This window comes from Mauremys reevesii, linkage group 18 (genome assembly GCF_016161935.1).
Source record: "Mauremys reevesii isolate NIE-2019 linkage group 18, ASM1616193v1, whole genome shotgun sequence".
Taxonomy (NCBI): domain Eukaryota; kingdom Metazoa; phylum Chordata; order Testudines; family Geoemydidae; genus Mauremys; species Mauremys reevesii.
The window spans coordinates 28,704,994-28,716,506 of NC_052640.1; the positions used below are offsets into that span (position 1 = coordinate 28,704,994).

Sequence of the window (11,513 nt, forward strand, 5' to 3'; positions counted from 1 at the left end):
AAACCAACAAGGAGTCCAGTGGCACCTTAAAGACTAACAGATTTATTTGGGCATAAGCTTTCATGGGTAATAAAACCCACTTCTTCAGGTGCATGGAGTGAAAGTTACAGATGCAGGCAGTTAGTCTTTAAGGTGCCACTGGATGCCTTGTTGTTTTTGCTCCCTTGAAAAGTCTCAGCCAGGCGCTGGGGCTGGAGTGCCCCCGAGGGGCACGGGGTGTAGAGGGGAGAGCCTGGCACCACCACCTTCCTTCCAATTGGGCTTTCCACAAAGCAGTGGAGCCCCAGGATATTTCTCTGCTGCCCTGATCACAGTGTTCCCCCACCCTGGCTCCGCTGGCTTTGCCCAGCATGCTGGGAGGAGGCTGTGAACGGCCGGGCTGTGGGGACGCCTGCCGGCTCCCAGCCCCACCCCCTCCCCCCCAGCAGCTGCTTCAATTCCCCTTTGAGGTCCCCTGCTAATGGAGTTCCAACGCTCTGTTAAATGGGCACAAATTGCTCCTGTTGGCCTGCTCCAGCCGTTCCTTTGAGGCGAGCAGGGAGGTGCGAGGGGCACCCTGCCTCGCTGGGAGGTGTTGGTGCTTTCGCTCCCATGTGTGAACAGCCCCAGGGCTGCGAGGTAACAGGCCAGTAGCAGGCGGGGAGCGACTGGGCTGCGAATACACCCACAAATGAGGATACTATTCGCTAGCCTTTCCTTGGCGAGCTGTCTGCTGGGTCTCACTCTCAGCCTGGCTGAGCGATGGGTGGGGCGGGGGGCAGGAGTCTGCAGGTCCAGGGGAGGGGTGACCCTGCAAGGGGAAAGGAGGTATTTTGGCAAGAGACACAAGGCACAGCTGGGAAGCATGGGCTGGACTGGAGCCGTGGGATGCTCAGGCTGGGCTCTCTGGCAGCGAGGTGCATCAGGCTGTGGGATCAGACAGTGCACTGGGCCCAAGCTGCAGAGGGACGTTGCCGGAGGCCTCAGGAGTCCTCACCCCCAACTCTCCCTGCTTTAACCCCTTACATCCCACTCACCTCCTAGAGTCGGGGGTGGAAACCAGGCGTCCTGGCTCACAGACATCCTACTATGGTGGTTGAGGTAAGGATTGCAGTGAGTTCCCTGTGGCTAGTGAACTCTCATGAGCTTCCTGGGAGATGGCTAACAGGAGCTCGTTATGCTTACAACCCACAGACAGTGCAGGGGAGGAGGAACTAGCAGATATGACCTATAACCTACTAGCCCCCTTCTCTGCCCCCGCCCCCCGCAGACACCCTGAGCTCACTGCTCCTAGAGGTTCAGTCCAGCCTCAAAAACAAATTCCTTGGTTCTGAAAGGCTGGGTCCTGAGGCCCAGTTCAGCCCCCATGACTGAGCCAGGACAACATGCCAAGTAAGGCCTGAGACCAGGGTAGATGGGCCTATGGATCTGATCTGGAGCCACAGATACCAGTAGTTGTGTCCCTTGATCTGATCTGGAGGGAAGTAGGGGGGATACCGGGCTGCCTGATGGGGAGGGACGAGGGGGTTGATACTGGGCAGACTGGGGCCTGGGAAGACTAGCCTGGTTGGGCCCTGGCTTTGACGCTGGCACCCCTGGCAGGCCCCAGGGTGTTTGGCTACAATCCGTTCTTAGAGGGGAAGATGTAGGAGAAGCAGCATGACCACTCCCACTGCAGCCTCGGGAAGTGAATCACCAGGCAGCCTTCGCCCAGGACTAATCCCGTCCAAAAGGCGCCCAGGTCTCCGCCTAGCGCAGCGCAGGTACAGGTACAGGTCAGGTGGCCCAGGAGCAGCCAGGCTGCAGAGCACAGAGTCAGCCTGAAGGCACAAGCAGAGAAATGGGAGCTGAGAACAGGGGTCACTGCAGCAAAGTGGCAGAACTGGAACTTCCCAGAGCTCCGGGGAAGTCACGCGTGGGAGCCTGAGCATGAGGGGGCTTCCTGGGAACATGAAAGACAAGGGCCTTCCCCTTCACAAGGGACGGGGCCTGGTGAAAAGAGAACCCCCAGCACCGGCTGAAAATGCAGTGGGAGCCGTTCCTGGGAAAGCAGGGGCTGGGCAAGCCACGAGTGAGTGGCTAAGGCCCTCAGCTCTGTCAAGGCCCCTCACAGAGACCCTGCCTGGGTCAGTCTTCGTGTGGCCAGAAACCTCCCGCCAGAGTCAGCGACCAGGCTGAGAACTGGCCTCGGCGTCACACACCGGGGTAGCAGCCCCAGCCCTCCTGAAGAGCAATTACAGGCAGCGCTGGCGTGTGACAGCCAAAGAGTGAGTCCCCTCATGACAGCTCCCCCGCCCCCTCCCCCTGCCGGGCCTGCCCCCACCTTGTGTCGTCATCGCGCCAGGCCAAGCCTCACACAGGAGAAGCATAAAAGGGGAGTGAGCTGGGCTCTGCCCGTTGCTGCAAGCTGAGGAGCATGTTCCCATGAGTGGGCACCGGCACCGAGGGAGTTTGTAGGGACCCACTGGCTGAGGGGTGTCGGTTATGTGACCCTCTCTGCCCATGTGTGTGCCTTGGCCTGAGCCTGGCCCCTCCCAGCCCTACCTGAGGGTTAATCCCCCGGGGAGAGGGGTGGGGAGGAAGCCCTGCTGAATCCTCCCCCGTCTGCACTGTCTGAGCTAGCACAGTGCTCGGCTGCCCGGCGCAGTCTCGGCCTGCAGGTTAGCTGGCCGGGTACGTTCCTTGCCAAGGGTCTGTGACGCGCTCTGGTTTGCAAACGGGAGCTCACTCCTGGTGTGCCACAGAAAATGAATAATAATGTTATACTTCCTGGACAGGGGGCGGGCGGCGTTAGCCTGTGCTCCATCCCCCACACAGCTCTTCTCTTAACCCTAGAGCTGCATTGCATCCATCAGTGTCAGAAGCACACACTGTTCCCACCTTTGGGTGGCCCTCCCTCCATCCCCAGGTGCTCTGCCACATCTTCCTGTGCCACACCTCCCTACCCCCGGGCCAGGACCACCAACTCCCAGGCCTCTCTCTTGCCTTACCTGGGTCACCAGCCCCCTCCCCCAGGCTGTCCTCTGCCCAGCCCCAGGCACACATGGCTGGTCCCCCAGCGAGCACCTGCACGCTCAGCCCTGCCCATGCCTGGTGCTGCCCTCGCCCCTGAGGATGGGCTCTTAGCAAACACAGGGCAGGGCCCCTCTCCCACCCTTAAGATGGGTTTGTGGTAAGCTGCCTGCTGCCTCCCTTGTCCCCCACCCCAACTCCTCCTCCAGTGGGAATATGGTGGCATGCAAAGGAAGCTGATTTATGGTGAATCCTGGCACTAGTGTCGGAGGGGACCAGAATTCTGTGTGTGTGTGTGGTATGTGTGCATGCAGGTGTTTTTGCCGCCCCAAGCATGGCAGCACTCCGCGGGGGGGGCGCTCTGGCCGTCGCTGGTCCACCGGCTCCGGTGAACCTCCTGCAGACGTGCCTGCGGAGGGTCCGCTGGTCCCGCAGCTCCGGTGGAGCATCCGCAGGCACACCTGCGGGAGGTCCACCGGAGCCGCCAGCCGCCCTCCCGCCAACCGGCGGAGCACCCCCCGCGGCACACGCGCTTGGCGTGCTGGGGCCTGGAGCCGGCCCTGTGTCTGTGTGTGTGTGTGTGTGTGTGTGTGTGTGTGTGTGTGTGTGTGTGTGAACACATTAGCAGGGGCACACCCACACTGATGTTACCCACACCCAGTTACCGCCATCAGCAGAGTTACTCTGGATTTACACCAGCGCTGCGAAGGGCGGAATCTGGCCATGTGTTTGAGCTTCTCTTCTCTGTGCATTTACCACCAGCGAGCTCCCCCCGCCCCTACCAGCTCGGCAGAGCAGCCTCTCTAGCGGGGGCCCCTGGGTGCTGTTATAACCCAGGCGTCTGTCACCAGCAGCCGCTAGATTTGGCCCAGGATTTGTGGTGGTTCCCAGTCTAGGACCAGGGAATTTATACGGCGAAGATCCCAGCGCCGGTGCTCGCTGCAGCCTGGAGATGCGGTGTTTGAATGGCACCTACTGGTACTGGCAGGCAGCACATCACAGACACGGTGTCTCTGACACTGCCCGGCACCTCCTGCTTCTGCGGATGGTTCATGTCACCACTTATTCTTCCAGCTCCAGGCAGGCAGGAGTCGGCTCATGTCTCCACAGGTGGGGGGTTTGCTCTGGTGTAAGTGCAGACCCCGCAGAGCCCCGGACCCCGCACAGCTCCCGGACCCACCCGCAGAGCCCCCGGACCCCGCACAGCCCGAACCGGACCCCGCACAGCTCCCGGACCCACCATTCACAGCCCGAACCGGACCCACCATTCACAGCCCGAACCGGACCCCGCACAGCTCCCAGAACCCCGCACAGCCCCCGGACTCACAATTCACAGCCCAAACCGGATCCCGCACAGCCCCCGGACCCACCATTCACACCCTGAACCGGACCCCGCAGAGCCCCCGGAACCCGCACAGCTCCCAGAACCCCGCAGAGCCCGAACCGGACCCCGCACAGCCCCTGGACCCACCATTCACAGCCCGAACCGGACCCTGCAGAGCCCCCCGCCCGGACCCAGGACTCTCCCTGTCCCCACCAAGAATCCGACCAGCGCTGCAGAGTTCCTGAAAAACTATTTTATTGGTTTACAGGGAGGGAGCCGCCCGCAGGGACCAGCCCAGCTCTGGGGGCTCCCGGCCTGCGGAGCCGAGCCCGCCCGGGCGCTAATCGGGCCGGGCGGGCGGGGAACCCGGACCCCCTGAGCAGGGCCCAGGGCTGGGACCGAGCGGGCGCGGAGGCAGCTCTCCCGCACTGCTGCTGCGGACCCCGGAGCAGGAGCGACCCAGCGCCTCGGAACCGCGCCGAGCTCCCGGCGGCGCCTGTGCAGCGTCCGCGGGCTCCGAGCCCGTCAGTGCGTCCGGCCGCGGCTCGCCGGGCGCCGCTACACCTTGGTGGCCAGCGAGTGCAGCTCGGATTTCTGGGTCTGCGCGCTGAGCGTGGAGGAGCCCGAGCCGGCCGGGCCGCGCAGCGCCGGGCGCAGCCCCAGCAGCAGGCGGCACTGCGCGCGGAAGCGCAGGTCGAAGAAGGCGTAGAGGAAGGGGTTGAGGCAGCTGTTGATGTAGGCCAGGCAGGTGGCGTAGGGGTGCAGCAGCACCACCAGGCCGAGGAAGGCGCAGGGCAGCTCCAGCAGCCCCAGCTCGCTGAGCACGTAGAGGCTCTTGAGCAGGTGGAAGGGCAGCCAGCAGAGCGCGAACACCGCCACCAGCGTGGCGATGATGCGCAGCAGCCGCCGCTTCTCGCGCTCCTGCCGCAGGTGCTGGAAGTGGCGGCTCAGGCTGGCGCCGATGCAGCAGTAGAAGAGGGTCATGAGCAGCAGCGGCAGCAGGAAGCCCAGCGCCGTGGTGCCCAGGCTGAGCGCGCCGCGCCAGTAGCGCTCGCTCTGCGCGCTGGCCAGGCCGCTGAAGTCCATGTCGCAGACCGTGAGGTTGTCGGGGCCGGGCTGCGTGTCGCGCAGCAGCAGGGCGGGCAGCGCCAGCAGGGCGGCCAGCAGCCAGAGCGCGGCCAGCGGCAGCAGCGCCGAGGCGCGGGGGCGCACGGGCCGGGAGCGCGGCAGCGAGCGCACGATGGCGAGGTAGCGCTGCAGGCTGAGGCAGCCCAGGCAGAAGGCGGAGGCGAACATGTTGAGCAGCACCAGGTAGCTGCTGAGCTTGCACAGCGCCGAGCCGAAGGGCCAGTGGAAGCGCAGCGCCGTGTACGCGGCCCACAGCGGCAGGGTCACCACGAAGGCCAGGTCGGCCAGCGCCAGGTTGCCGATGTAGGTGTCGGCGGAGCGGCGCTTGGCCCGCGGGCCGCGCCACACGGTGAAGATCACCAGCCCGTTGCCCGACAGCCCCAGCACGAAGACCAGCATGTAGAGCACGGGCAGCAGCGAGAAGGACACGGCCCAGTCCGCCGGCCACTCGCACTGCGCGCCCGGCCCGCTCTCGTTCCCCTCCCCGTAGTAGTAGTAGGGCTCGTCCTCCATGGCCCCGCACTGCGCCCCGCCGCCCGCCCGCCCGCCGCCTATAAGGGGGCTCCCGCCACTGCCCCCCGCCCCCTGCGGCGCGGCCGGAGACCCACCCCCGGCGGCCGCGCTGCCGGCCCGGCCCAGCCCAGCCGCCGCCGGGGCGTCCCGGGCCAGAGCCCTGCCCCAGGAACACCCCGGGCCAGCGTCCTGCCCCCACCGGCCCACGCCGAGTCAGAGCCCTGCCCCCCCCCGCACACCCCGGGCCAGCGTCATGCCCCCAGTAACACCCCGGGCCAGAGCCCTGCCCCGGCCCACGCCGAGCCAGAGCCCTGCCCCCGCACACCCCGGGCCAGCGTCATGCCCCCAGGAACACCCCGGGCCAGAATCCTGCCCCCGGCCCACGCCGAGCCAGAGCCCTGCCCCCGCACACCCCGGGCCAGCGTCATGCCCCCAGGAACACCCCGGGCCAGAATCCTGCCCCGGCCCACGCCGAGCCAGCGTCCTGCTCCCCAGGCCCACCCGAGCCAGAGCCCTGCCCCCGCACACCCGGGCCAGCGTCATGCCCCCAGGCACACCCTGGGCCAGAATCCTGACCCCGCACCTCACTTCTCCCCCAGAGCTCCTCACCCCCTGCCTCCCAGCACAGAGCGAAGCTTGAAGAGAGGCAGAAAGGGAACAAGGGAGGCTCCTGTTTGCTTGGGTTGGGTTGGGGGGCGAGTGGAATTGCTCCAGACCCCACACCGGGGAGCCGGGTGCCGGTGGCAGAGGGAGGGAGAGAGCGAGATCTGTTCCCTGCCGATGGAACTGCACACCCCAGCAATAACAGCGCACATCCACACACACACACACACACACACACCAGTGCAGATACCCACACCAGCAATAATGGCATGCTGTGCTCACACACACACATCCACCAGCAACAACAGTGCACAAACACAAACCAGCAACAACAGCACACACACACACACACAAACAACAACACACACACCCTACAGACAACACACAGCCGCACACACTCACCCTCAACACACTGTCACCTCCCCAAAACCTTATTCCCTGTGCTCAGACACCCCACATACCCAGCTCCCCTAGGCACCCGTGAGGTGCTGGAGGGGGCTCCCAGGAGCCCCAAGTTAAAATTCCACTGGCAGAGGAGGGGAGCTTTGGGGTGATCTGTTGGCACTGGTAGGAGCCACCTCGTGGGCCCAGCCACCCCTGCTATGGGGGTCGGGGGGTGGGGAACCTTTGTCTCTGAGTCTCATAATAACATGGTGCCTTTGGAATTCACACACAACACAGGGAAGGATCCCTCTTGTGTGCGTACTCACACACACACATTGCCACGGGAGTCACACACACACACACACACATTGCCATGGGGGAGACACATACACACACACACACACACACACAGAGTCCTTTAGATTGACTCTCTCTCACACAAACATATACACACACACACTCCTTTAGACTGACTCTGTCACACAAACACATACACACACACACACACTACCATGGGAGTCACACACACACAGAATATTTTAGACTGACTCTCTCTCTTTCACACACACACACACACACACACACACACATTCTGCCACGGGGAGGTCTTACATACACAAATTTGGGAAATCACACACCTACACACAACACAAATGCTGATAACACACCCACACTCACCACATACCCTCATATCCCCCCCACATACTCACACACAGCACATACCCTGATCTCCCTGCACAATATAACACACACAGAGATCATAACACACACATTCATCTCCCAACACAACCAAACAAATCCACCCTTCACAGCACACCCACTCATTCCTGCACACACACTCCAAGGTGCACCCATTCTCCCCTCTCCCACAACGCATACGTTCACACAACCTCCCCCTCCCCCACCCGCAATCACACAAGTGCATTCAACCCCCCCACACACATTTTCATAGAATCATAGAATCTCAGGGTTGGAAGGGACCTCAGGAGATCATCTAGGCCAACCCCCTGCTCAAAGCAGGACCAAACCCAACTAAATCATCCCAGCCAGGGCTTTGTCAAGCCTGACCTTAAAAACCTCTAAGGAAGGAGGTTGTTGATTCCCCCTGCCCCCCCAGCAGGTAGCATACACCCTCCCACCACGCACACAGTCTCTGGCTCCCTCCCCCACATACAATGTACACCCACCCAAACCACACCACATGGGCTCCAACACCCTCCATCTCTCACACACACTACATCTGTCCACACGGCACAGACACCCAGATACACCCTCCCCCCCATTCTGCTCCACATGTACATTGCCCCAATCACACACACGCAGACAGTATCTAAACTAGCCTTTGGCCTGCAGGTTCCCACTCTGAGCTCTGCCAGGAGCAGCGCTGGCGAGAATTACTGCAGACAGGGCCGTGGTTCCAACCACTTTTCCCTGCTCCGATCTGAGCCGAGGCAGCCGTGCGCAGGGGTTTGAGAGGGAAAAGGTCCGTGACGGCAAGGCCATAACCCTGCACACGCAGCACACCCACATCTTAGTGCAGCCACACACAACCCACGCCCAGCCCTTTCCCGGACACGCCTCACACCCACGCGCAGAAGGACGGCTTGCTTTCCGAGTGCCCGCTGAGTGAGCAGACGGGCGAGCCCCTCCTCGGCCGGCTGCTGCGGGGAGGAAAGGGTCCCTGGGGACCTGAGGCCTTAATGTGTTTTCTCAGTGCTGGGAGAAGCACGTTTGTTTTTTCTTTCCTTGGGCAGTGTTTTGCTAAGGCCTGCAGCCTGGGATCCGGGTGAGAAGGGGAAGATGGCTGGCGAGAAGATAAATCTCTTTCTGGAGCCTTTATCCTGAGGATTAGAGCCAATGGTTAGTGACGGCTGGGTGGAGCCTTCTCCTTGTTACTGTGCTAGGCACTCCTAGGGGGCGCTCTGCAAGGCGCGGCCCCGGAGCGGAGGAATCTGTCATGCCTAGTGCCTGGCTGCTGGAGTTAAAATGGGTGGGTTGGCTTGGTACAGTGGGGGGAGGGGCAGGAGGCGTGTGGGTGGTTGACCTGGCTGTGGATGTAATTGCTTTTGCAGTCAAGATTTGATTAGTCGTGAATTTTAAATTGTGAGGCTTGCAGTGGGTCCAGAATTAGCCTTGAAGGCACTCGTGCAAAATGTGGCCTGATGCGCAGCACCGCTGGCTTTCCTGTACTTCCAAGGGCAGCTGCTGGAGCTCAGCCCCTGTGAAACTCAGCCCCGATCCTGCCATCGGATTCACATGGGATGATCCTGCCAGCCATGTGTCTCTGCTGGCAGGTCCGGGGCCTGTATGTGCCGCCTTGTCTGAGAACAGGGCACGGCCTGGAGTCATTTAGTGTTATCACTGCCCCCCCCGCCCCCCACAAAGCCATAAAGTGATGCAAAGCCATTCTTAGCATCCCGCTTCCTCCAGCGCAGGGCGGCTCTCGCGTGCCGTGTATTTATTGTCCTGGGGGAACGTTTCACATCTAGTTTTGAATTCAGTGAAGGCATTGCTGCGTAAAAGCAGACGCTCGTGTTTTTTTTACCCCAGCCGTAAGGAGCAATGAAAATCCAGACTCCAGCCCAGGCCTGCTGCAAACCTGGAGTGGAAGCCATGTGCCCCTGCTGCCTTTGAGCCGACAGGAACAGCGTGAGGTTATTATGGCCCCTTTATTCCTGCTCGGTGGAGCTTTGCTAACCTTCTCTAAACAAGTTGACTTCACTGACACATTCGCCCTGAAGGGCTGGGAGCCCCTTCACTCCGTCCTGGGCCCCTGCCCATCATTGGCATCTGTCCTGGATTGGGGGCTCCTGGGGGCAGGTCCTTTTGAGTCCATGCAGCGCCGTGCACATCCTAGCTATGGGAGCAGAGCTCAGCACCCGACATCCTTAGTTCCTTGTAGTTCCTCTCTCTTTCCTTAAGCCCATCTCTCCTCCTCTAGCCAGTGGAGGCCCTGAGCACAGGCCACTTATTGAGGTGCCCACGTGGGAGCTGAGCTCTTTAGAAAACCTGCCCCCCGCCCAGCAATGGCTGCTGAGTGCTGAGCATTGTAGCCAGCATGGTTCTGATGGACATGAAGTCCCCGGCATTATAGTCTGGGACCCCAAAGCCAGCGGGATCTCGGAGGCCTCCGGAAGCAGCGTCTCCCTCCCTTGGGCTTGTTTCGCACACATGATGGGCTCAGTGCCTTTTTTCCCATACACCCAACAAAACCAGGCTTGTTCAAAGAAAGCCCTGCAAAAGATGCTTCCCTTCCTGAGTCTCCAGGTGGCGCTTCCCCAGCTGCAGCTCCTCAGTCAGGGCCTGGGGGAGAGGGCCGGGCTCCTGGCAGGATTCTAGCTATTTGCTGAGATGTTCCCTGCGCTCATCGCTGGGAGCGGTTTATTTCGCCATGTGCTGCCCTTCGGAGGAAGCCCTGCTGAGCCTGCACTTTTTATGCAGGTCTGAAGGGGAAAGATAACCCGGCCCCGAATCAATCACAGCCCTGGCTCCGCTGAGTCAGCAGGACCCTCAGCGACCAGTGCCTCCTTGGGGCCAGCTGTCACTCCTGGGGCCATGCCCTCTGGCTTCCCCCAGACCATGACACGGATCAGGGCTGCTGGGCTGCAGGCCAGTGGCAACTCCCCGTGGAAGCCTGGGCGTGGCTGGAACAGTGACCTCCCAACCCTGCGGGGGCGGTGGGGTGACACTGATCCTGCTTCCTGGGCAGCAGGATCAGGCCTGTCTGCAGGAAGATGGTCCTTTCCTATCCTCTCGTGCCCAGAGGGGAAGGCGTGGGCTCATTGCAGAGTCTATTCCATTGTGCTGGCTCTGCAGCCCATCCCAGATTGGAGGGAGGGGACATATGACTCCCCAGCTGCCTGAGGACTTGTTCCCATACGCCGGCTGCAGGGCCTGGCTGTCTTTTGGGCAAGGGACTCAGAGATGGGGGTGGCAAGAGAGCGCTGTAGCTTATTGTTTAATCTCAGCCCTTTCCGCCCTCCCTCACCATCCACGGATCTGTTGGGGGCGGGGGGCGGGTCACCCGCTGCTAAGGGCTTGTTCCCCGTCTCATGTGACAATCCTTGGCTGCTGATCCCGTGGTCATCTACAGAGCAACTCGCTGGCACGTCTGCAGGAGAGGATGATGCCAAGCGGGGAGCAAGCAGAGGCGTCTGGGAACCTCTTAATGGCCAATGACACTATTTTCATGCAAATGTGATTAGCAATGAAGCACATGGCGTGAAAGGGTGGGAAACATGCTAAAAAAGGAGATGTTGGTATTGATCTAAACAGAGGGCCTGATTCTCTACTCACGCTGGGGTAAACCAGGAGTAACTGCACTGAAGGGATGGGGTAAAACCAGAGAGCAGAGGCGGGGCTGGAAGGTTTGCCTTGAAACGTCAGCTGCTCTGTAACAACCACTGTAAAACTGTGCTGTGCTGTGGCATCAGAAGTTCTGCTGTCCCCTGAAGGGGGCTCAGGCCCACTGGCTGGGCTGGCCATGCTGCAGTTAGCACAGTGTATCCCAATGGGCCGTGGTGCAGCTTTTAGCCGAAGAGAAAGAAGGGGCAAACGGGGGTTCGCTGTC

The 11,513-nt window shown here is 61.4% G+C and overlaps 1 protein-coding gene across 1 annotated transcript; it reads right to left on the reverse strand.

Moving 5' to 3' along the window:
• Positions 1-4,556: 4,556 nt before the first annotated feature.
• On the reverse strand, positions 4,557-5,957 carry LOC120386243 (apelin receptor-like). The gene has a single exon (XM_039505355.1). It carries the CDS (start codon positions 5,954-5,956, stop codon positions 4,874-4,876), a length of 1,083 nt encoding a protein of 360 aa, XP_039361289.1. The 5' UTR covers position 5,957; the 3' UTR covers positions 4,557-4,873.
• Between the last annotated feature and the right edge of the window lie 5,556 nt (positions 5,958-11,513).